We start from the raw sequence: 26,208 nt of genomic DNA on the forward strand, positions 1-26,208 counted from the left end.
GTTTTGTTTAGTTTTCTTCTTGGAAAAAGTTATTAAAAACAAGTGTTTGTCTAAATTAAGGTGAATTCATGGTTCCTTTTTCCACATAATGTAACCAGTGCTTATGATTTAAAAAATAATAATTATGTCATCGGTATCGGTGATCGGCTGTGATTGGCCCTCATGGATGATCGGAATCGGCAGGAAAAAACCTAATGGGCGCATCTCTAGTTTGTACACTTTGTTTTTTCTATCTAGCTGCCATATTATCTAACAGCTTTACTTCAGATGATCACCAATGTCGAGTAATATGCTAGGACGAAATATTACCAGTTTAATTTTACAGTAATGTCGACAGAGGTTCAGAGTTCTTACAGTGCTGCCATTACCCACAACCTCATCACGTGACTCCTCCACTGTAATATTTTCAAAAATATTCTAACAGATATCTTACATGTTTCACTAAATTAGTGTTGAACGACATTGCAATCAAAAAACCCAGATCAAACACTAAAGTTCTGTAAAAATTTAACTACAAGTCATATTGGCCTTTATATTCATTTAAACTATCGCAGTTTCCTATTATTCTGACAGTGACTGCTTTGAGATTAAGTGAATACCTTGATATGTTTTCTTGTGTGAATTTGAAAGACTTGTTTCAATAAAGAAATTACAGCCCTCTTAAATTTCAGGAACTCAGTTGGAATAGATCTTGATTTATACCACATTTAAAACACTCATTTTGAAAAGATTCTCTGCAGTCAGCAGCAGCACTTGGCTGTGTTTCTGGGTTTTGAACCAGTAAGGAAATGTATATTAGAGCCACAGTCACATTGACTGATTATGTTGATGAACACAACAGCAGGTTATACTTGAGACAAAGATCGTTAAAAAGAGTAACTAAAGTGCTCTGTAATGAGAGAGTCTTAAACAGATTTCTGCTTCCATGTCACAGAGGAGACTGTGTCCCCACACTAAAGGAAAGATTTTTGGGTCATTTGTTATAGCTATTTAATTGGCCTCTTTCACAGCTTTCAGACCAAACTGCACTATTGTATTATAAAATGCTTTCATTTGAATTTCACATTGCACCAAAAATGGTTAAGTACAGACAAGAGAGGTTCAAATGCAGCAGTCCATGAAGCCAAACTTAAGGCTGGATAATGTCAAATAGACAAGACTCATCACAAACTGCAACAATAAAAAAATGCAATACGTTTGTGTAGAGGGGTGACGTATACATTCCCCACATCCAATTTGTCCATGTTTTGTCTATCAACAGCATGCCATCACTATGAAATCTATTCTTTTTAAACCCAGAGTGATTTTATCAGCACATAAATTCATGATCGTGCATATGAAATGTATTAAGGCAAAAAAAAAAAAAAAAAACTTTTTATGACAAACTTACAACTTTGCCCTGCTGTGGTGAAAAGCACAGTTACCTCAGATATAATGTGTGATGTTTGAATTCCTGCATGCCTTTTCTGGACAATGCTGTGTTAAACATGAATGTTAGGTTTACAGAAGACTCTGAACTGCCAGTGTGGCCCTGTGATGGAGCACTGACCTATCTGGGGTGCCCAACTCTAACAAGTCTTTTTTTACTGAGACAATATGGATCATATCCTAAATATATGTGTATTTTTTCAAGATACCCTGTCTGTACCAGCCCATTCAGGGCATTAGTGTACTCGCTGTGATCCATTTTGCTTTGTTTTGAACCAGAGAAATCCACTTCCTGACCCCCATCTGAATTTCATGCGTCACCCAGGTCACATGTCTGAAACCCAGCAATCAGACAGAATAGATCAGCAGAGAGACATTGCAGACCCATCAGAACCTTAAGGACCAGACATCAGTGTCTCTTCATCCCTCCATCATCTCCTGAGGCTGATATTGGTAGAACATTTAACTGACTGATTCAGTTTCTTATTATGCTTTTAGACAATCATGGTTAAATTATTTGCTTATAGTTTATTTAATGTATAATAGTATCAGTCAAAATCATATAAATGGCCATTTAAAGAACAAGTCATACTAATAGATTAACAGTAAATACATTAATATTTCATACTTTAAAAAGGTTTGTTAAGGCTTTGTGTGTTTTATTTTGAAACGTTGGTATATTTTATGAATTCAGTGTTCAGTGGTCATTTAATGTATTATTAATGCAGCAGACACAGACCTGCAGCCCTCAGGCGGTTGTAGGCAGTGCTCAACAGGGATGCCATAGAAATTATACTAAATAAATATGCTTTGTTAATACTCAGTGGTGGATTTTTTTTATCTTCACAATTTTGCTTTAACAATGAATTAAAAATTATAGTGCTGCACTTTTAGCTGCTGTATCAAGACAGGATCACACTTTCCAGCTACTAGATCAGGGGGCTGCAACCTGTGTCTCTGGAGACTCTTTGACTCACTTAACATATCAAACAATGAAATATATTGCTCCGGTTTTTTGTTTCATTCTTTTTAAATGTCGCCATAAAAAAACACCGACTACAGCAGCCCCCGTGGTAAATCTGACCTAGAACCAGACTCCAAGCCTAACTCCTTATTTGTATAAATACGTTGGGAATGCAGAATGTTCACACAACTTTTATACTTTTGGCTGTCTGAGGACACATTTTGAATGACTTTTTACACTTGCTTAATTAAATGTATTTAAGATATACTACTCAGACTGAAGTACAATTTGAGTACTCTAACCAACCTCTATGTATGAACGATTGCTCTATGGATCACTTTTTTTTTTTTTTAAAACAATGAACATTGCCAAAAAATTCTGTCCATCACTGTAAACCCATCCTACCCCATGAGTAGGGCGACATGCGCCGAGGTGGGCGGCCCCACTTTAAATTCTGAAAGGTGCCAACCCTACTCTCAGAGCGATAAAGTTCTACACCACATTGCTTATTTGCTGCTGTGAGCATATGCACTGTGAAGTAAAAAGAGAGATATGCTGCACTGGCTTCTGCAGGTTGCAAAGTCTGAGATGCAGGTGATCGGTTTTTGTGATTGACAACAAGAGACAGTGCTCAGCAATGACCCATCATACTTTTTCACGGAAATCCGTCAATTATGATCAGCAGCCGATCGATCAGCACACCACTGATAACAGAGTTCTTCCAGCAATAACTTACGGAAAAAAACTAAAAATGTCTTATTTTGATGAGCTCTTATTTTGAAATTAGACATTAGCTATGGATGACATTTACTGCGTCTTCTAGAGGTGTCCCTCTGTCACCCTGAAGTGAAAGAAGTCCCTGGTAACACATTGCTTATGGAATCAGAAAGATATTCTGCCCGTCAGCTAGTTTTACGCCTGTCCACTCCAAGCCGGTAAGGAAAAAAAACAAGATAGTTCAGAGACGACAACATCCACCATAAAGACACAAGTGGAAAGAAAACAATGCCAGAACTACTGATGTGATCGAAGGAATTCATGTCTAAAGGAATACGTTCCTTGGAGTGTGTTGCGTAGCTCCGATCAGAAACTGTAGATACACAGCGTAACACCAGCGCAGCTCTAGACTATGTCATGGTGAGCAGTGGGCAGTCTGCGCCCGCTGACAAACTACATCTACAACACACCTAAACTTACTTTGGGGTTTCTTTGGGTTGAAACAAAACCCTATGTAAAGTGTTAGATTTATCATTTTTTCAAGCTTACTGAAATCCCAAGATGTTCCCGGTCATCTTAGTAACCCCTAAGTTAGCAAATAAATTTGTTATTCAGGACATCTGTCTGTTTTTAATAAAGAAACATCTTAAGTCAATTCAGTACCGTTTGTCTGAAACGGATCCGTTTCGGCCAATACTAAACCACATCAAAAGTGAAAATGTACATCCCTAAGCACTTCTAGCTGGTTAGTCTATAGACCTAGCTACAGAACTGGATGCTTCCATCTGCTCCCTTTATGCTTTGCCACCAGACACCTATACACCCAGTTTTAAAGACCAGGGCCAATGTTAATATATTTAAATGGCTTAATCTCAATTGAGATTTGAGTAACCAAAGGAATAAAACAGATGTGATGCTCACAGGAACAGCAGAAAAAAAACATTCTACCCAAAAATCATAGTGGCATAAACAGCATAGCCTGGCGATCCAGAGAAAAGCCAACATTTAAAGAATCAATAAAAACACTTCCACCATTGGCCATTTAAAACTCAAAAAGCGTGAACACCCAACTTGAAAACGTTCAATGGCGGTCAAATAGTGAGTTTGTCAAAAAAGCAACAGAAGAGGAAAAGAGTTAGATAACCAAAGATGTCAAGTTCTGCTGGTTCCAGATGTACATCAGCGTCGGTCCTGGTCGTTCTGCACTTTGACTGGGAGTAGCCATCTCCAGGCAACAGTCCCGTTTCCCAGTACTCCCTGGCAGGGTAGGGGATGGGCTGATGCGGTAGCTAGGCTAACGGCTAACGTTATAGCTGCCGTGGAAGATAAAATGATGGATGTCCAATAAGCAGATAAGGACCAAGACAGAACATACCGTGTGTGCTTTAACGCTAAATGAGCATATCAAGTGAATTATGCACCGCTTTCTGTCAGCACATCTTGGTTTAAAGGCACCACATTCATTCATCTCCCTCCCTTTTCTTCCGCCGGCATCTGTCTCCATCTGCCAGGACTTTAACTGACTGAACGTCGCAACGGCAGCGCCGCTCAAATCGCACAAACCCATGAACCCATTTATGATCTTTTCGGACCGCTGTCTGTGGAAACAGGAGGATGGGGTTGCGAATGTGTGATTTTGGGCATTGCTGCAAAACCACAGGAAATGACCAGCCTCTCACTGAAACATTTATTTCCAATAAAAACGTTCGTGCACGTTTGACATGATCAGAGCATCAACTTGAACACCCTGCCCATGTTAAGCCATCTGCCCTGCCGCGACAGCCTAATGGTGACACGAGGCCGGTTGGCTGAAACAGATGACCGTTTTCTACCCACCTCCTGTTCCCACTGCCTGCCTGCCCGGCCAGCCTGACACACAGCAACACACCTACAAGTCAAGCCAACTTTACACATCCAAGACATACAATGACCCTCAGATTCTTACCTCAGGTAGTGTGTCGAACCAAGTTCCGTGGAGCAGCCATCTTCGGAACCCCAATCTCCCTTCGTTCACACGAACCGAGCCCCCTCCTCCGGGTCAGTATTTACTAGTCAAAATCCAAATTGTATAAAGCTGTTATTTTTGCTATGATCCTGATTATGTTCGTTTCCAACACAAGTGTGTTATCTGGTCTCTGCAGCTTGCGATCACTCTGGACATGGACTTATTGCCGGCGCCGCACAGCTACTTGTGCCCAGAGGTGGGCTGCCCACCGCCTCTACCACCGACAGCTTCTTTAGTCTACACACTTCATTTATTTTAACGAAACTTAATCTGACGTCCAAAGGAGGCCACTTTGTGAGAACAACTAGAAATGATCTTCATTGATGACCACGTCCGATTTCTTATTGGTTTAAAGGTTTAAAAAAAAAAAAAAAAAAAAAAAAAAAAAAAAAAAAAAAAGCTAACATTAGCTAGCTAGCTAGTAGCTAGCATGTTAGCTGTCTAATAAAATACTGCCATTGGAATTTGAAGACAGTCCGCACAGGACATGATGCTTGACAGCAATACAACCGAAGGAGCAGTCTTGTAAACGCAATGAAATAGCACTTTGTAGTTTAGCGGACAGAGGTTCAGCTAACCCTGGTCTGCCCAGCCCCTCTGATGGAAATATCGGTCAAAGGAGAGGGGCTGCATTGAGCGCGCACTCCCGATTAAGCGCGTTCTTGAGGCATTTCCCACAAAATGGCTGCCAAAACAAACCTAACGCGAGCGCTTCTCTACAACCAGTCCTCGCGACAAAAGTGGTAATATTGACGTGAAAAGGTTAATGCTCAAGTATACCGGTGTATGTTGTGAGCATGCGGATCCAGAATAACTTGTATTTGGCATCAAGCAGAAACGCAGCTTTGACCAGCAGTTTAAAATAAAAACGGGATGTTTTCACTGAATATCATCCCGCATGAATCGGAAACGACAGCAAGTCTTGTATGCTAGACCTGAACTACATACATTTGGAAAATAAATAAATAAATAATAAAAAGACGTCCTGCGCAGCAGCTGCATAACTTCAAGTCTAAAGCAACTTTAAGGTCTCGGCTTCTCCAAATACCAAAACTGAGAATAATGCAGGCGTGTCTGTCTGCTACAGAAATAAGAGATTCAATCATCAAAAAACACAAAAAGTATTTAAATATGTTTGCCTTCTGAAAAATGTGAACACGTTATTTTTTCACTCTAGCATTATCCGCTGATATTTTTTAATGATCAGGGTAGAAGTGTTTCCCTTGTACATGCATCGGACATCTCAACTCTGAACAAATGTAAGGACTCCTTACTGAATTGTACAATTAGTGGTGAAGCCAAAGACGGTCACCGTACAAGAAGTCTTAAAAGACATTGAAATACATGCATGTACAATTATTGCCTAAACAGTGTGGTGAAATATTAAACCCAAAATATTTTATTAAAAAGAAAAAAAAATTCCAGAAAAATCTTTGTAAAAATGAATAGCCTAAGAATCACTACATACAGCAATTCTACCTAATGACACATCCTTGAGCTAGAGACAAACTGTACATTTTTTTACCCAAAAGACCCGTTTACAGGTCAACTATTTGTCAAACCAAACATCCCAGAATTCAAAAGGCTGGTATCACAACAAAGATTACATGACACATCTACATCCTTGTACTTAACCTGGCCAAGTGTGATGATAGCAATGGCCTTTGGGTTTCTCTCAAAGAAATAACTTTATACATTCATCTCCATTTTGGCAAATTTTGTCAGAAGAGAGAGACTAATTTGATATTAGTATAATGTGCTTCTATCATTATAACTGTGTAGAAATTGCAACAGTTAGCAGCAAACTACGGCATGCCCACTAAAGCCCTCAATTTAACCAGTCAGTAATAAAACTACCCTTACTGCATGCAGACTGATGTAGTTTGGTAATATACCTACACCATCAATAATTGCGCAAACTGCCTCCAGAATTTTTGGTCTGTCACTATTTTATCTAGAAGATATCCACGCCACCGACAGCAGAAGAAAAACAAGGCAGTCCAACCAAGAAGTTTTTATCTTGCGTTTCCTCGGAGAATGGTTCATAGACACTTCAGACAATGCTGCATTTAGACTCGGAAAAGAACGCAGAAGCAAAGTTTGTGGATTTTCAAGTCTGTGGTCATGTTTCAACTCAATTACATGTACTTTGGATTTAAATGTGTTTTTATTTACCAATGTATTTTATAAAATCTAGTTAACTTTTGGCTTAGACAGAGAGACAGGGCAAATCATATTTTACACAAATTTATATACAATGTATGTGTTACATATGATAAAACAACAGCTGTGGAAGAACTGAATGGTATTCCCACTAAACAGTTAGAAAGCTAAAGGTGGCTCAGAGCTGTACCTCTGTCAGGTAGACAGAGAATGAGAAGGAGGGCAACTTGAAAGAGATTTGGTTCAACTTGATGGTGATGTTCCACACCTCATTTCTTCTGTTTAGGTGGAGGTCTGAAAACACAAAAACAGAGTCATTATGGGCTTTGCACACTTTACCAAACTCAACAACATCAAAAGAAAGCTGACAAGTATTACAGCAGTTCCCACAGCAGAACCGACCTGGTAGACCAATCCGTTTAAATATTACAGAGCTTGTACATGAATGGTTTTGCACATTTAGATCTATGCATGTTTTCATCTCATCCAGTAGTTTGTAGGTTTGACTTGAGCAGTGGTCCTGAGGAGCAGAGATGTGAGGTTACCTGTAGATGCCCACCACCACAGCGTGGTCTCTCTCATAGGGCTCCAGAGTCAGCTGTTCCTGTGGCTTCATGTTCTCAGCACTCATCTTCTTCACTTCAGAAGCAAAAACTGCCTCTGGAGCTGCTGTGGAGTCTATACAGTTGGCCTAAAAACAACAAAAAGGCTTGAGCTTCACAATTTTACATGCATCAACCTCACTGAGTACATCACCCATAAACAGAGGAATCTGGTGAAAATATGCTTAGTACATTCACCTTCATTCCTACACCCAGTCACAACAAAGGTTCTGCAGTTCACTCAAGTTCAGATCTAAATTATCCTTTATTAGATGCCATTTACTCGTTCTTCACATCATGACCATGTGCTGCCAAAATAGTTTTCATTCTGTAAGGTGATGAGATTAAGGACGCACCGATTTATCTTTGCCGATTTCCTTAACTTTGCGAGATCAGACAATTCTTACACAGGAAGTCGATTCTATCCCCTGATCTTCTCTACCTCATCAAAGGTCTAAAAATCAATCACACTCGTCTTTTGCTCTCCTGTGAGAGGTTTCACTGACAGACCCTGATGTTCCAACCAACCAACTCTTGGTTCATCAACACAAAAAATATAAACCCTTCATACATACATACATCCACTCCAAGATGTTCTACAGAGGATAAAAAGTCAATGAAAACACACAACCTACACACATTCAATGTTAAAATAGTAAAATGAAAATGAATAAAAGATCGTTTAATAACCTAGTACAATCGCTTTGTTGAACAATTTGAATTCAATTGAGAGTACTAGTCAGGTGTAAAACATTCCGAAAGTGGAGTGAAGCCATCATCCACACTTCCTGGCATTTTATAGCTAAATTCCTCAAAGAGATGGAGTGGCAAGTAGTCCGTTGGACGTACTCCGCCTCTGGCCCACCGACAGAGACACACCCTAAAACCCTGAAGGGTGTTTGGTCTCAGGGTTTAAACCACCAAATACATAACAGACTTCAATTAGAACTAGACCTGTCACAATAACTCATTTTATTGGATGATAAATTGGCCCAGTAATTATTGCAAACTTTTAAAATTATTTTCAAGAAAAGTATTAATAATGGCATAACAATGCATTATTATGCATTTATTAGTGTCTCACTGAAACACCAAAACAATTGTATTTTGTAAAGAACACTTGGCACTGGAAGATATTTTAAATATCCAGAACAACCAAAATCAGTAAATAAAAAGAACACACAACCTAAATAAAGTAAATTATGAAGCAGATGTAAAGAAATTGCCCCTCAAAAAATATTAATCATAAGAATCAAAATTATTGAGCTCATTTTAATTAATCATGCAATCAATTGCTTATTGCTTAATTAGACCACCAATGTCATGCTCGCCTGATGAGTCAAATCTCAAATTTCAGCAACTTATCACAAAGCACCCTCTGCTCTTGATGCATTGGCTGTGGAATTACAACAGGCAAGTACCAAAAATCCAGGTTTATGCTCAACAATCAGTCTTTTATTCAAAGATTTACTGTCTTTTGATAAAGTTATGAACAAACCTTTATTGAGATAACAAAGTGTCCTCCATTTTTCAGAAAGTTGTGAGCATTCAAAGCAACAATCCTTGTCTGGTCAGGCTGGGCCACATCGGCAAAAATAACATCCACCATGCCTAAAAGAAAAGGTAACACTGAATATATGATGCATGATTTCTTTCACCATCTGGTTGGACAAATGAGGTGACATTCAACCAGGTGTTCAACAGGATATCTATGAAGCCACTAAACAGACAACAGACAAACCGTTTGGTTACAAAAAACAGAAATCAAAAGACTTGCCTCCAAATAAACACATATTTTAGTAAGTTGTTCAGATGTTATAAGCTGGAATGCAGGAGCTCCTGTAGGTTTTACTGAAACAACCAATTCTGTTCACCAGAATTGGTTGGAAAAGCAGGAACTGTGTGAGACTGACACGTTTACGACATACAGCTCACGCCCACAGCCCCAGCTGTCCTAATGGGGCAATAAGAGGACTGGTGTTTCCAGAACTACCTACCAACCAACATGCGGTATTTGTGTGGATGCCTGGCATCTTCAATGATTGGAATGATATTGGTGCGTTTCTTTGCCACGTTGAGAAGATCACGACCCGATCGATGGGAGAACTCCACCGCATAGACCAGCCCCTCCTGTGACCAAAAGAAAAGTGTTATATTTACTTAAATGAAGGCTTTACTCTTCTGTTAAACAGTAACTGTTTTTCTGTAAGCATATCCAAAAGCCTTCTGTTGAGCATAGTGTACAGAGCAAGAAACCATATTTATTTATGGGGATATTTAGTGTTATTCTTTGCTTCTGGACCTGCCTGGTTTGTGTAAGCCAAATACAGACACTCCTGCTCAATTATATCGATATTGTTCCATATTGGTTTTGCAGGGTTTCCCCCAGTGTATTATAAGCCTGGCGGCCCACCATGCTTTACTAGCCCCCCACCAGGCTAAGGGTTGCTTGTTTATGTTTTTAGAAATATAATTTATAATTACAATTTTTTTTTTTAAATCACTATTTTTTCTTTTCTTTTTCTTTTTAAAGCCGGATCTCTGTTGCTCTGAGCATTTTGACTAGCAGAGCAGATTTATTCCTAAAAGATATGTTTCCATCCATCCATCCATCCATCCATTTTCTTCCGCTTATCCGGGGTCGGGTCGCGGGGGCAGCAGCTTCAGACGGGAGGCCCAGACTTCCCTCTCCCCAGCCACTTCTTCCAGCTCCTCCGGGGGAATCCCAAGGCGTTCCCAGGCCAGCCGAGAGACGTAGTCCCTCCAGCGTGTCCTGGGTCTTCCCCGAGGCCTCCTCCAAGTGGGACGTGCCCGGAACACCTCACCAGGGAGGCGTCCAGGAGGCATCCATACCAGATGCCCGAGCCACCTCAACTGGCTCCTCTGGACGTGGAGGAGCAGCGGCTCTACTCTGAGTCCCTCCCGGATGGCCGAGCTTCTCACCCCATCTCTAAGGGAGAGCCCAGCCACCCTGCGGAGGAAACCCATTTCGGCCGCTTGTACCAGTGATCTCGTTCTTTCGGTCATGACCCAAAGCTCATGACCATAGATGAGGGTGGGAATGTAGATCGACCGGTAAATTGAGAGCTTCGCTTTTTGGCTCAGCTCTCTCTTCACCACGACGGACCGGTACAGCGCCCGCTTCACTGTAGACGCTGCCCCAATCCGCCTGTCGATCTCCCGTTCCCTTCTTCCCTCATTCGTGAACAAGATCCCCAGATACTTAAACTCCTCCACTTGAGGCAGGACGACCCCCCTGACCCGGAGAAGGCACTCTACCCTTTTCCGGCTCAAGACCATGGCCTCGGATTTGGAGGCACTGAGCCTCATCCCGGCCGCTTCACACTCGGCCGCGAACCGCTCCAGTGAGAGCTGCAGATCACGTTCCGATGAAGCCAACAGGACCACATCATCCGCAAAAAGCAGAGATGCGATCCTAAGGCCACCAAAACGGATCCCCTCAACACCTCGGCTGCGCCTAGAAATTCTGTCCATAAAAGTAATGAACAGAATCGGTGACAAAGGGCAGCCTTGGCGGAGTCCAACTCTCACCGGAAACGAGCCCGACTTACTGCCGGCAATGCGGACCAGACTCTGACACCGGTCATACAGGGACCTGACAGCCCGTATCAAAGGGCCCGGTACCCCATACTCCCGGAGAACCCCCCACAAAGCCCCTCTAGGGACACGGTCGAACGCCTTCTCCAAGTACACAAAACACATGTAGACTGGTTGGGCGAACTCCCATGCACCCTCCAGGACCCTGCTGAGGGTGTAGAGCTGGTCCAGTGTTCCACGACCAGGACGAAAACCACACTGCTCTTCCTGAATCCGAGGTTCGACTATCCGACGGACCCTCCTCTCCAGGACCCCTGAATAGACCTTACCAGGAAGGCTTAAGAGTGTGATCCCCCTGTAATTGGAGCACACCCTCCGGTCCCCCTTTTTAAACAGGGGGACCACCACCCCAGTCTGCCAGTCCAGGGGAACTGCCCCCGATGTCCATGCGATATTGCAGAGTCGCGTTAGCCAACACAACCCCGCAACATCCAGAGCCTTAAGGAACTCCGGGCGGATCTCATCCACCCCCGGGGCCCTGCCACCGAGGAGCTTTTTGACCACCTCGGTAACCTCGTCCCCAGAGATTGGAGAGCCCAACCCAGAGTCCCCATGCTCAGCTTCCTCAACAGAAGGCATGTTGGTGGGATTGAGGAGGTCTTCGAAGTATTCCGCCCACCGGCCCACAACGTCCCGAGTTGAGGTCAGCAGCGCACCATCCCCACTATAAACAGTGTTGGTGCTGCACTGCTTCCCCCTCCTGAGACGCCGGATGGTGGACCAGAATCGCCTCGAAGCCGTACGGAAGTCTGTCTCCATGGCCTCTCCAAACTCCTCCCACGCCCGAGTTTTTGCCTCAGCGACAACCCGAGCCGCATGCCGTTTTGCCCGCCGGTACCCATCAGCTGCTTCTGGAGTCCCACAGGCCAAAAAGGCTCGGTAGGACTCCTTCTTCAGCTTGACAGCATCCCTCACCGAAGGTGTCCACCAACGGGTTCGAGGGTTGCCGCCDCGACAGGCACCAACAACCTTGCGGCCGCAGCTCCGATAGGCCGCCTCGGCAATGGAGGTACGGAACATGGTCCACTCAGACTCAATGTCCCCCACCTCCCCCGGAACGCGTTCGAAGTTCTGCCGGAGATGAGAGTTGAAGCTCCGTCTCACAGGGGACTCCGCCAGTTTATTATAGGTTTATAGTTTATGCATTAAAAGCCGGCAGCGCTCAGACCAATAACACAGCTGGCGCCGATGTGCATTGCTGATGCGCGCCGCCGCTTGATGAACTTTACCTCAGCGTGGATCGCACGCACTTTTCACTCAAACTGGACTCAGGCTGACCTGTATGGATGTTTTCCAACTTCTTGTGAGGAATTATGATTCTTTGGAGAACTTTCGCGCTTGCCTCGTAGTCATGCTGGTTTTATATTATTTTATTATTATTTTTGGCATTTTTCTGGTTACAAAGCATCAAACCATATCAACCTCTAGTCAGACAGAGTTAATGCACACGACCACGCTGAAAGTCTCATCCCCATAACTCTAGCAGCCAGAATAGTTTCTGTGACTCTTATTACACTCAACAGACAAGAAATGAAAGAGCTAAAGTTACATTAGCAGCATTTAATTAAATCTCCGTTTTGTTGAGCATCTCTGCGCAGTGCAGCAGGTTTAACCCATGTAGGGCCAGTCCAAGACTGCATGAGGCTTTGAGCAGATTGGACTTGGGGTCCCCTCTTCCTGCTAAAAACATCAGCAGCTCTAACAGCTTCTGTGTTAGATTTAGTGAAATCTAGGACAGGGGGAGTTGTTTAACTGGCCAATCTAAAAAGCAATCAGTTATAATTGCAGTTTAGTAATTTTTATTTGTGAACAAACAGCTCAAATTTAAAGATTAAACTCACAGCATCAGATTGTAGCTGTGGTAACAAAACAATCGAACTATGAATATTGTTCTTTTAACTTTTACAAATTAACCTTCCAGCTCCTTCAAATCTTACATTTAAATGCTAAACAATTTAAAATATTTTAATTTACATGCTAAAACAATTAAATCAAATTTAGCAGCATTGATCATCTTAATAGACAAATGTTGCATTTATGTATCCGTTTTAAAATATTAGCATTTTTGTGGCTCCTGAAGCCCTGGGGAATATGGAGGCGCCGACTTAATTTAGATTGATATTCATTTTAATTGTATTTTTTTTTTTGATTTGTTGTTTTTAAGACTAGTTGTGCATTTAAATAGAATTTCCCTACAAGTACCCAGTAATATTTTTACATTTCTTGTCTACTTAACATGTTTTAATACAAAAACACAGTGGACCGCCTGAGTGGGTCACCTCGGCACCCTGACCACCATGCTTAGCAAGTTTTCTGGGGGAAACCCTGGTTTTGGTAACATTGGCAGCAGTAAGAAATATGGTTGGTGACTTAAAAGATTAATTAGCCAGGTGGACCATTGTCCTCCTGTGTAATTCTGTAAGAAAAAAAAAGTTCTTGCTTCCGTCATATTCTGGGTTATGGATGCCCCGATCAGGTTTTTTGCTGCCGATTCTGATACCCATCACATGAATTGGACTAATTTTTCTCTCTGGCTATAAATGCTATGTGACCTGGCAAAACAGAACCATAAAAAAATCACCTAATTTAGACTGAAACTTGCAGGCACAATGCAGCAACTATTGAGTCAAAAAGACAACAGAAAAACCTGGAATCAGTAACAATATTTAAAACTAAGGTTCTCAGAAAGTCAAATAAATCTCACAACGCTGTCTATGTCAAATATTCTCAAGTAAAAAATGAAACATTCAAAATCAAATGCAGGTTGCCTTAAAATAAACAATCCTAAATTACTAAATCAAAACTGCCTAAGATGATGACTAATTGTTTTGTGCTGGTTCTGATTGACTGTAATTCTGCAGAACACCTGGAGGACGCAGAGGAGCTAAATTTTTTTTCACAGATCATCTGTCTTATGTTAGGTCAGCTAAAGTTTTAATACACATGTAAAAAAAAAAAAAAGAATTTACATTCTGCACCTTTAGATAGCGGATAAATGTGAGAGTTCATTGTGGAATGGAAACAGCGCTCTCTCTGTGAAATATTGCATCTCGGTAGTGCGTTGCAGTAGTTAAACAGCAAGAACAGAACCCAGCGTCTTACACCTCTAGCTCCATGACCTCAATTATTTTTTTGGATTATTCTGACAGTCATGCTCATCCGTGTGAGTGTTGAAAATTGTGTGCTGCTGTACCTGTCATCTGGCTGCTTGGGATGTCTTTTTACCTGCAGTAAGCCTTGATATAGCCAAACTCTGTAAAATTAGGGTTTCCCCCAGTGTATTATAGGCCTGGCAGCCCGCCATGCTTTACTAGCGCCACCGCCAGGCTAAGCCTTTCTTGATTTTTTTTTTTCTTCTTTCTTTAAGGAAAAAAAAAAATGCCTTTTTTAAAAAAAAATTATTATTTAAGCCGGATTGTGAACGTTTCCGTTACTCAGCGTTTCACTACCGGAGCAGATTTATTCCTAAAAGATATGGTTATATAAGATGTGTTTATAGTTTATGCATTTAAAGCCGGCAGCGCGCTGACCAATCACCTCGCGCGCTGCCGTAGCTGGATTAAGTTTACCTGAGCGCGGACACAGGCTGAACTGTATGGATATTTACATCAGCTCCCTGTGAGGAATTGTGATCAGTTATGAGGAGTTATTGATTAAGGTAAGAGTTTAAACCCACCACGTTAGCTCTGTTTGCGCAGCTTTACGTGAACCGCACTAATAACTTGTAGTCGCGCTTTCAGAGGTGCTTTGAGGAGCGGTGAGAAAGAACGATGTATATTTGTGAACAACACATTATGCAGCGTTTACATCTCAACACGCTGCCCAGCGTTTGGCCCCGTCTTCCCCGTAAAGTTTAGGTCTGTGTTCGCGGTTGGTCTGTGTGTTAGTGGTTAACGACCCAGCGCTAATCAGTCATCGTGCAGGTTTAACCCGGTGAGGAGCTTTCGCGCTCTCCTCGCAGTCACGCATCACGCTGATTTTATATTATTTTATTACTAGTATTATTTTTCCGGTTACACTGAGCACCAAACCGTATCAAATGCTTTGTCCACTTAGTCAGACAGAGTTAATGCGCGCGGCCACTGCACATTTGAAAAACTCGACCAGCCAAAATAGTTTCTGTCCCCTTGTTAAAAACTCAACAGACCCGAAATGAAAGAGCTACTAAAGCCACATTAGAAGCATTGAATTAAATATCCCGTTTGCTCATCTCTGTGCAGTGCAGCGGGTTTAACTCATAATACAGGGCCGGTCCAAGGCTGTATGAGGCCTGGAGCAGAATTTGATTCCGGGGTTTCTTTTGTTGCTAAAACCAGCAGCACCTCTAACAGCTTCTGTTTTAGATTTAGTGAAATCTAGGACAGAGGGAGTTGTTTAACTGGCAAACCTAAAAAGCAATAAATTATAATTGCAGTTTACTAATTTGTATTTGTGAACAAATGGAGCTGAAACTCAGATTAAACTCACAGCATCAGATGGTTGCTATGGTAACAAACCTATCTGACTATGAGTATTGTTCTTTGAACTTTTACAAAGTAAACTTGGGAGCTCCTTAAAATCTTACATATAAATGTTAAAATTAAAATCTTTCGACTTATGTATGCTGAAACCATTATGTCAAATTTAGCAGCATTGATACATTTATAGAAATGTTACATTTATATATCTGTGGTCTGTGTTAAAATATTAGCATTTATGGGGACCCTGAAGCTCTGGGAGGCCTGATGGAGCCGCTGACTTAATTTGCCGGTGGACCACCTCAGCGCCCTGACCACCGGGCTTAGACACTGAAAGTGGTGTTTTTTAAATGTCATTAAATTTGTTGTGTTGATGTATTGCTTCAGATTTGCTGCTATGTGCCTGCATGGTGTGAAGAAAGAGGGAGATCGATTGGCACACCACTAATCTGGGCCTTTTCCCCTTAGCTCGGATTGCCTCCGGTCAATTTTTGACCAGCCAATCAGCAACCAGAATGAGAAGTTATGACGTCAATATTTTGCACCGTTTCAGAACTGTAGTCTTCCTGTAGTTTTAGCAATGTCAGCAGAGGAAGTATAAGAAGCCGTTCAGTCCGTGTTGATCACGCTTCCATATATTAAATTATGGAAGCGTGACCCCATCAGCTAGTGATGGGCCAGACGACACAGAAACCTCGGCACATGCGCCGAGCAAACAAGATGAAACCCTGTGTCGGTGTTTGTATCACTTTAAGGAAAACCACGTGACCGATCCAGCTCCGGTGTCGTTTGTATGTGACCACAACCAAATTGTGTTGATGAGAAAGAAACTGTGTTTACACGTTTGTGGGTTTTGTTGAATGGAGATACTTTGGGTTCTTTGCTTTGCGTTGGTTTTTGGCTTGTATTTGAATACCGGCATGAATCAACAGAGGAAGTGGAAGTTTTCTCCCATGTTTGATCATTTCGATCTCATCACGGAAAGTAATTATTACGTCATTATTTCCACTTTTGATCATTTCTCTTTCGGATTATTCAAATTCCTTTCCATGGGATATCTTGAGTTAATTTACATGGATTAACTTTTATTTATATTGAAGGTGAAAAATGTAGAATTTGCTCCCAAGTTTTGTCTTACTGTAACCGGAGGACTTCCACAATGCTAAGGCATCATCGTGCCCGGCATGAGGGGGAGGAACCGGTTAACACTCCCATCTTTATTGAATTTGCCTGCAATGACTTTCTAAATCCAGCAGATGTCACTGTAAGTGACAAAGCAACACAGTCTTAGCACAGTGTCGACACAGTTTGGGAAATGTGTCACACACCCAGTGAGGCCTCATCTGCCCATCACTACTATCCGCCGCCTTGTTTGGCTCAGCATTTCTCTCTCTGCAGTAGAGGATGTTGTTTACAGTGCAGGCAATTTTCTATAAGCTTCATAACGTAGAACAGCCACATTACATAGACAATCGGCAAACTGTAGCAATTGGGGAAAATTTAAACCCTTAACACAGCTAAATGAAGTACTTGATGAAAACTAGAGATGCAATAATCAATCTGTGGGTGACTGGCTTCAACAGCCAATCACAACATTTTCTGACAGAAAATAAAATTGTTATTAAAAATCAGGAACAGCAATTTAGAGCTATGCAAGAAGCAACAAATCAAAATCAGCTTCATGAAAGGTGGAATACAGGAACAGAACATCTAGCTGGCAACTAAGAGGAAGTCTATTTAAGGGTAAACTTAAAACGTTCCTCAGGCCGCATCACTCTGCTTAAATCCCAAGTCAGAAACAGGAAGCCTTAGTGTAGTCCAGAAAGTGTCTTCAGAGACACACTTGTCTTGTATGTGTCCTGGCTTATGGTTGAACCCATCAGGCAAATAGAGAAGCAGCTCTTGAAAGAACAAGAAATCACCATGGAACCATATGAGGCATGTTAAAGCCCAGCATGTTAAGAGCATTAAAGGGTCCTAACCAAATAAAACTGGAGAGCCATACTCACCGGTCCAACAATGTCTGAGACGTGGGACACGGTGGTCCCAGAGGCAGCCCCCAGGTACATGACCTTAGCTCCAGGTTTGATATGGATCTTGTCAATTCCTCCTAGTATAGCTGCTGCCAGCTTTGAGCGGAAAGGATTCCAGGCTCTGTACTCAATCTTGGTCTCTCCATCCTGACAAAAAACACACCTAGTTATTGGGACAATCAATACTGATCAGCAAACAAATCAGACACTGAAGTCACACTTTACCTCCACACTCATTCTCTTCTCTCCGTACACAGATTCTCCCACCACCAAGTTCTTGGTGACCAAGGCGTCCTCCTTCCCTCTGCAGATAAACACTCCTAACACACACACACACCAATTTACTGATGGCTATTCAATTATGAAAGTTCAGACACTGAAACATTTTAAATATGCAGCGGCATTTTGTTTTTATTTCTACTCTACTTCCCATGTTCAGTCAAATTTTAAGAATGGAAGCTAAACTTATTCAAACTAGGGCTGCAGCGATTGGAGTTTCCTATCAACTGTCTTAACCCTCTTAATAATAATAATACATTTTATTTCAAAGGCGCCTTTCCGGCACTCAAGGACACCGTACAATAGTAAAAAAAAAACTGTGACAGAAACAAATAAAATGTAACAATTAAAAATAGATAAAAATAAATAAAACAAAACAATGTATCTATATAAAAACTATGTAAAATCAGGCAAACCAATTGTGTCATGTGGAAAAGGCAGATCTAAAAAGGTGTGTTTTGAGTTCGGTTTTAAAATTTGATAATGACTTTGTTTCTAAGGTATGGTGGTAATGAGTTCCATAAGACCATAATTGTAACTGGGCCGCCTGGTACTTTTCCGATTTTATGGCTGTAAAATTCTCAAAAAATGTGCAATGAGTCTGAATTTTTGCTCTTTTGTCCAGAACAACGTCAGCTTTCAGTATTTGATAGTTATTTAACATTTCTATTAGAGGTGTGCCGATCGATCAGCCACCAATCATAATCAGCCGATTTCCGTGAAAAAATTTATGATCAGTGATCGCCGATCATTGGCTCTTGTTGCCGATGCCGATCACCTGCATCTCATTTCTCAGCCTGCCTGTGCAGCTGGTCTCCTCTTTCCTTCACTCTGCGCAAACACGCAGCAACAAATCCTAAGCGATGTGGAACTATAACGCACTGAGTGAATGGGGAAGTTTGATTGTTGCAGCGGAAAATTGAAGCAGGTCAAAATGCATCAACACAGAATATAACATGACATAAAAACAATGCCATACTTGTTGGAATTTGGCTACATGGAGGCTCACTGCAGTAAAAAAGACATATGGAGGATCAGATAGCAGGTAAAGCAGCGCACAGCTACAAACACTCACCCGGATTAGCATAACGGTCAGAAAGCTAAACAAATAACCCGCAAAATTATTTAAGTCTTGGAGCTGCGATGTAAGACGCTGGTTCTGCTCTCGCTGTTGAACCGCTGCTACGCTACAGGTAGTAATATTTCACAGACGGAGCGCCACTTCTGCTCCACCTGGTAGTGACTCTCACACCGAACCTCTGCTTAAAGCTGCAGCATCTAACCTAAAAAAATACATTTTACATACGTATTAAAACTTTCGCTGTCCTAACATGAGACAGATAATCTCTGAAAAAATAATCGATCTCCCTGCTCTGCATAATTACTCTGCTCAGTCAGAAACAGCCAATCAGAACTAGCAGTAATCAGCTAGCCGCCATGCTATCAGGAAGTTTTCATTCAGTAACTCTGGATTGTTTATTGTAATGGATCCTGTATTTGCCTTTGAATGTTAAGTTTTATACTTTAATTTTTTGGCAATGTTGAGAGGTTTTATTTTGGCTCTTCAGAGCCTCCATATGTTTTCAGTCTGTTAAAGATAGTATTACTGATAGCAGTACAATTTGTACAATGCCTGTTATTAAAATTAAATCAATGTGGGGACTCAAAGCAACATGCGACTTCATGCTTAGCATGTCAGACAGCATATTAAAAACTTTTACTGCTGGGTGCTGCAGTGGCACAGGGGCAAAGCACAACCCATGTATTGAGGCCTTAGTCCTCATGCCCGTGGTCGCAGGTTCGATTCCCAGCCCGGCAAAATTTGCCGCATGTCTTCCCCTTCTCACATAACCCTCCTTCCTGTCAAACTACTTCCAAATAAAGGCCACTAGAGCGAACAGAACCTTTATTTTAAAAAAATAAATAAAAATCTGCTTGACTAATGTTTGATAATAACCTTCATGTCGGTGAGGCTCAATCAGAACCCTTTTCCCTGCTCCTAAGCCTCCTCTGCCACCGCCCCTTCCTCCTCTTCCTCGTGGGGTGCCTCTCCCGCCACCTCTGCCTCGAAATCCTCCACCGTCTGGGGACCTAAAGCCTCCACCTAAAAGACAAACATCAGAGCATGGCGTCAAAGAATTTGGGATGCAGCGTTTCAGACCTGCCAGGTGTAAAGCAGACAGGTCCATCGCCAGCCTCCAGTTCTCCAACTTCAACCCTGGTCCACAGAAGCCATTAGCAGAACTCAGATATGATTGAGGGGACCAATCATGTGACTGAGGTGTGTTGGATCAAGAACAACTCAGAAGGTATAAAGTGCTCAACACCAGCAGGGGCTGCAACTTGTTTATGTTCCAGTCAGCTGGAAAGTGGGAACAGACACCCGATGTGTTTGAGCCATTATTGGCTCTGTTGGACAAAATCTTTCACCATGAAAGACAATCTCTGCTCATGAGATTTAAACATTTGGTTTTTAACATTAATCAGCAACAAATCAAAACAAAATAGACTGTGTGCTTTCTCACCTCTTCCTCCTCGGCCCCCCCGGTCACCGAAGCCACCTCTGAACCCTCCACGACCTCCGCCTCGTCCTCCTCTGTCTCCACGCGGACTGAAACCTTTAGCAGATACATTACAGCTGAGAACATCCAGGACAAAACAAGCCTTTCAGGAACTGCAGCACACACACATTGAGGTTAACACTAAGGCTGAAACGATTCCTCGAGTGATTCGAGGACCTCGATTAGTTTCGAGTAGTTTTCCTTAAAATTCCTCAAGGAAAATTTACCTGCCTCCCAGCTTTGTTAATGTATGTTTTATTTAGCGCACCGTGTTCCGGCCAGAACATTATTTGAGTTGCGCGGCGCTCCGACTTCCGCCTCCGAGTTGTAGATGAAAGCTAAGTGTTAGCGGCATAAGGTCCAACCTTCACGTTCGACCAGGGAGGATTTTATTGATTGGTGATAATGCCCGGGGTTCAGAGCAAATGGCGGGAAGAGCGCAGAGGAGTATTTATACAGGTGAGCAGATAGACTGAACACGGCGGGCGGCTGATGGTTACAGTGTAAATGTAGCTTTACAGACGAACCGCACAATAAATTTCATATCACCTCGGTCTCTTCAAATGAGCGCCGGAAATCATTGCGGCGCTACATGGCTGGTCGATGAGTTTCTGAGTGTGACAAACGAAGGTTCTGTAAATATCCGTATTGCTCCTAACCCCTGTTCTTACTCGTCCCATGGTATACCGGAACCGGTAACGGGACCTGGGTGGTGCAGAGGGGGGAAAATGGGTGAACTACAACATTATGAAAACAAGGGTTTATTTGTAGGATTTCTTAATATAAGGTATTTGTTTTAAATATAATACAGCAATGAACCATTTAATTTCAAGAGATTTTTAAGCTAGCAACGTATGTCACAAAACATGTTAAAACCCCTTTACTACTACAATGACACAGATGTCCTCATAAACCCATTAACTTACATGTACGTCCAGGGGTGATAGTAGTTTTAAATTCTTGGGGGTACTATGACAAAAATAAATAAATTATATATACATATATATATAAATAAAAGTTGGGTAGCTCTTGAATTGCTACAAAATAAAGCTGTATTTCCTCCTTCAGCCCACTGGCTGCAATGTTGACACCTTGAGATGCCATGAGACCTAAATCCTGAACATCATGGCATGGAGTGATCCCAGTTTTCCAGGTCTGGCATATAATCATTCATTTTAGCTGTTAAACTGGTTCTATTGATCCTGTGTCCAGACAGAGGGATAATCAGTACCCCAGCATCATGACCTGTTTGTTCTGAAGATCCTGCAGCTTCCACTTCTCTTCCTAACATGGCGCCTCCTCACCCTGACTCTCATACTGACAGGAGGAACCACAGAGCTCTGTTAGGTTAAAGCTCATCTTCTGAAGTTGGGATATTTTTCCTCCAACAGGTTCCAGAGGAATCACCTCAAACCAGATGTTGGACTGGATTTTATTTCAATGTCATTTGTTTATGTTAGAGCCTCATTTTCAGCAGTGATGAAAAAGGTTATTATTTTGGAGAAAGCCTCATCAACATCAATATTTCCACTAAATAAGAGGCAAAAAAATTTTGTTTGATATAAAGGAAAAGCCTCTCAGACTCTGAGCTCGACAGCAACAAACTATTTTTTTATATTAGACAATTAATTTCACATAATTATCGCGGTAGACACCATTTGTTTGTTAAATACTTAATGAAACATATTTACCGTGTTTGATGTTTGCTGTGAATGACGTGATACACACAAAGAACGAGGTAATTAGTCCAAGTTTGTCATTTATTGAACGTTCAGAAACTACAGGTGCTGTGATGCGTCAAGACAAACCACTCGCACCTTTTTACTCTCTGTCTCTCTGTCATTATAGCACACCCGTTGCCATGGCAACCTCCTGCRCTCCACAAGCCRACCAGAGATTGTTAAAAACACAACATTCAGTCCGTTACAATATTAGGTTTGCAGGCTTGATATTTATTTTGCTATCATTAATAAGCCTCTCATAAGCATAAGGTTGATTAGTTAATTTTAAACTCCTGCTCTGCTAGTTATTTTGGTAATGAAACAGAAACGCACAGAATTGCATAACACCATGTTGAAACAATAATCACTGAGATTATTATTATTGTTGGATCATTAATTTGAACACGTTTTGTTGATTTTGTTGTTCTTTAATAAAGTTATGAACGTTTTAACCCAGCCAGAGGAGGACGTGCTGCTCTCAGCCTCCTGGCTGCGTTCAGTTTGTCATCTGATGCTGAGATCGACTCAAAACCTTCCCGATCGACATTTTGCCCCCCTGCTCTAGCAAAACAGTTCAGAAACAATATGAAATGGTAAAAAAGTTATTTATTAACTGATTAAGTCATGTTTTAGATTGTTCTTGAAAAACTAATCAGTCGTGGCTGCACAGTTTAACCCACTGATCTTTTTACAGCTGACAGCCGCTCCTCTCTCTTGCAGGTACTGGTACCCCCACTAAACCTTTTAGAGGTACTCAGTTCCCTGCTGTACCCCCTTACTTTCACCCCTGTGTACGTCACAGTAAAGGGGCTAAACAAGCTGGTTTTTTTTTTACTTCCAGCAAAAAATAGCTGGAAGAAGTAAAGTCTTAAGTGTAACAAGCTGTGAAAAAAATGCCTCGTTGTTGGGCTTTCTAATCAAACATTTCCTCTTTACAGTCTTCATTACTTAACACTGACTTAATATTTAAGAACCTTGCAGTGGAAGTTTATGTAAAGTAATTTGTTTTATCCATTTTATTTGGGACAAAATTCCCCTTTGTAAACACTTGTCACAATGTACAGAATTTTGATGTTAGAAAATCTAAAAACATTTTAGTTTACTTAAACATTAATCAAAAGTCATGCATCTTAACTCAGCTATTTCGTAGCTAAAATATTTTTGTTCCAACACTGAACAAAAATATTTTTTGTTGAGATTTAAACATTTGGTTTTTAACATTAATCAGCAACAAATCAAAACAAAATATTGTTTTGATTTCGTTGAGAAATCGTGAGTCTCCCCAAGTTTTTTGTTGAGAAAACAGTCCAGGTTAATGCTAGCCACGTGTTAATGCTAGCCTACTTTGAGCCTGTTTCTCTCAGCTCTCTGTGCTCGTCCATCTCTAAGAGAACAAAGCAGACCGTGAAGCTTCACAGGATCTTCTGGCCGTTTTTCTGCTTCTCGCGCCTCGTGGAGGGGGGGGGGCTACAGCACGTGCTTAGCAAGAAGACGAGGTTCCAGCTCGAATTAAGCGCTGTAATTTACCAATGAAACTTCACTAATGAATACAACTTTATGCATTCGTTACATCACAGCGTGTATCTAATAACGCGACCCTATATCTGGTAGCACCTTATTTTCACCTAGAGTGATTCGCACTATTTTTAAAAAGGACTGCGACGGAGATGAAGGCCAATTTCTTTTCTGAACCTCTGAACCCAGAACAAGACATTAAAGACACCATGAAACGGGACCTAAACCCCGTCACACGTGTTGTTACTGTACCTGGTCTCATATTAGTTGAAGATTAGCGATGAAACAACAACCCGAAAACTTGTGCGGCGCTTTTCCTACAGCGACTCCAAATCTGCGTTTCACCACACACAGTGAACACGTGTGGATGTACCGCACATGCGCAGAGAGGCTTCTTCTTCTTCTTCTTCTTCTTCTTCTTCTTCTTCTTCTTCTTCTTCTTCTTCGTTCTTTCTTTTTTCTGTTTTCATCAGTTACCAAATAGAATGCACTGCCTCCTCCTGGGCTGGAGGATGGGAATGTAGACAAACAGATTTACCTTCTCCGCAGTCTGTCAAGGAACCTACCAGCCAGCTTATTTAGTTGTATCTGAAAGTACTTAAATTGTCTTCAGGGCTAGTTTGCCGCTGCTGCAGGTAAAATAGGAAAATCGCCCATGTTTGCCCTGATTTAGGATTCATTTTCCTATTCCTTCTCCAGAAGTTTGTCCCCTTTCATGCAGGTAGATTCCAGGTTCTCATAGGGTCACGTAATCTAATGATTTATTAAATGGTCTCTTTTCTTTATTTGAAAAAAATAATGCTCTTAGGAATTAAAAATAAACTCCCCAAGAAAAGATTATATTTATTATATTGTGATTAATAAGCTTAGTAATTCATCTAAAAAGATTTTTACTGGAATGGTATAATAAGATCTGGGAAGTTTTTTTTTAAATTATTATTATAATTTATAATTCCATCCATCCATCCATCCATTTTCTTCCACTTATCTGTCTGGTGCACAACTGTCTGCACCATTAAACATAGCAATTAACGATAAGCAACGCTCAACTATGCACACTGTCCAAGGTGCAATAAGCAAAAAGTAACCAAGGAGAAGGAGCACCGTGACTGTTTTCATCCTCCCTCCTGCTGCAAGTCTGTCACCATGACAGGAGGCGAAAACAATGCTCTGCATTCTTACGTTCTGTTTTATTTATTCGCCAATTATATATATATAATTTTTTTTTACATTTTATGAAATAAAATAGCTACTGCAGTGTACACAGAGCATTACAAGAACACAGAACGTCTCTCAGTGAGGCTTCAGTCCTATGAACCTTAGTAAAGATCCGTCCAGAAGAATTTGATCGTTCCTGAATGTCCTATTACTATATTGCACTTTGTTCACAGCGTTGTCCCATGTTTGCAACACCTCAGTCAAAACCTCCACACAATAATTAAGCGCATGAGTGACAACTTTTGTTCATCGCAGATGCAACATGTCTCTCTGTGCAGTTAGCTTTGCTAACATCATATCCACAGAGCTTACCTTTCTACCTTTTCGGACTAGAATTATAAAGGTTCGCATGAGCTTATTTTTTACATTTTTGGATGCTGCACAGCCATTATTTGAAGCATTTCAATAACCAATACATCAATACAATCCTTATATCCAGGTCTTTCACAATTTATATGTTATTAATCCATAACAACTAAATAAATTGCTAAAAACTGCAAAGAAAAATCCCAAAAACGTAATTCGGTTCATAATTTTTTTTCCAATATATTGCAGACATAACAATTTCCTAATCTTATTTACCAAACTTGTCAATACAAAAAAGCTGTACGGAGGCCTTCTGAACCATAGAACTTGTATTTTGATTTTTTTGCATAAGTTAGTTTTTCACATACTACCAAGTTTATAACATCTATCCAAAGCCAGAATAGAAATGTGCGTGTCATATAGACTTTGTATATTGTGGCGGACATTTTACGACAATGTATGCTATTTTTGTCCTGTTTGTACCGTTACTGTTTCTCAATAAAGATCTATATAGAAAACAAAAAACAAAAAAAAACGTGTACAGCACACGTGGCTTCGTTTTGTACACCACTTCCTCATAGGTGGTGCAGTACGCTGTATACGTGGCACATTGTGTATGGT

General features: G+C 41.2%; 1 protein-coding gene and 1 long non-coding RNA gene across 2 annotated transcripts; one reads left to right on the forward strand and one right to left on the reverse strand.

Moving 5' to 3' along the window:
- Nucleotides 1-5,054: 5,054 nt before the first annotated feature.
- LOC103478785 (uncharacterized) lies at nucleotides 5,055-6,118 on the forward strand. Its single transcript, XR_535850.1, has 2 exons — nucleotides 5,055-5,146; nucleotides 5,251-6,118. It is a non-coding gene; the product is annotated as an uncharacterized LOC103478785 (long non-coding RNA).
- A 222-nt stretch (nucleotides 6,119-6,340) lies between these two features.
- On the reverse strand, nucleotides 6,341-24,464 carry fbl (fibrillarin). Its single transcript, XM_008432835.2, has 9 exons — nucleotides 24,316-24,464; nucleotides 20,792-20,884; nucleotides 20,224-20,370; nucleotides 18,213-18,307; nucleotides 17,964-18,134; nucleotides 9,877-10,009; nucleotides 9,378-9,490; nucleotides 7,823-7,968; nucleotides 6,341-7,571 (listed from the first exon to the last, which is right to left on the reverse strand). Exons 1-9 carry the CDS (start codon nucleotides 24,323-24,325, stop codon nucleotides 7,547-7,549), a joined length of 933 nt encoding a protein of 310 aa, XP_008431057.1. The 5' UTR covers nucleotides 24,326-24,464; the 3' UTR covers nucleotides 6,341-7,546.
- Nucleotides 24,465-26,208: the final 1,744 nt, after the last annotated feature.

This window comes from Poecilia reticulata, linkage group LG16 (genome assembly GCF_000633615.1).
Source record: "Poecilia reticulata strain Guanapo linkage group LG16, Guppy_female_1.0+MT, whole genome shotgun sequence".
Taxonomy (NCBI): Eukaryota; Metazoa; Chordata; class Actinopteri; order Cyprinodontiformes; family Poeciliidae; genus Poecilia; species Poecilia reticulata.

Excerpts from the sequence above, each read along its gene's own strand:
- fbl (XM_008432835.2), bottom strand. Across the intron at positions 18,135-18,212 it reads AGAAGAGAATGAGTGTGGAG|GATGGAGAGACCAAGATTGA; the intron begins GTAAAGTGTGAC and ends GTTTTTTGTCAG. Across the intron at positions 7,969-9,377 it reads ACTTTGTTATCTCAATAAAG|GCCAACTGTATAGACTCCAC; the intron begins GTTTGTTCATAA and ends TGTTGTTTTTAG.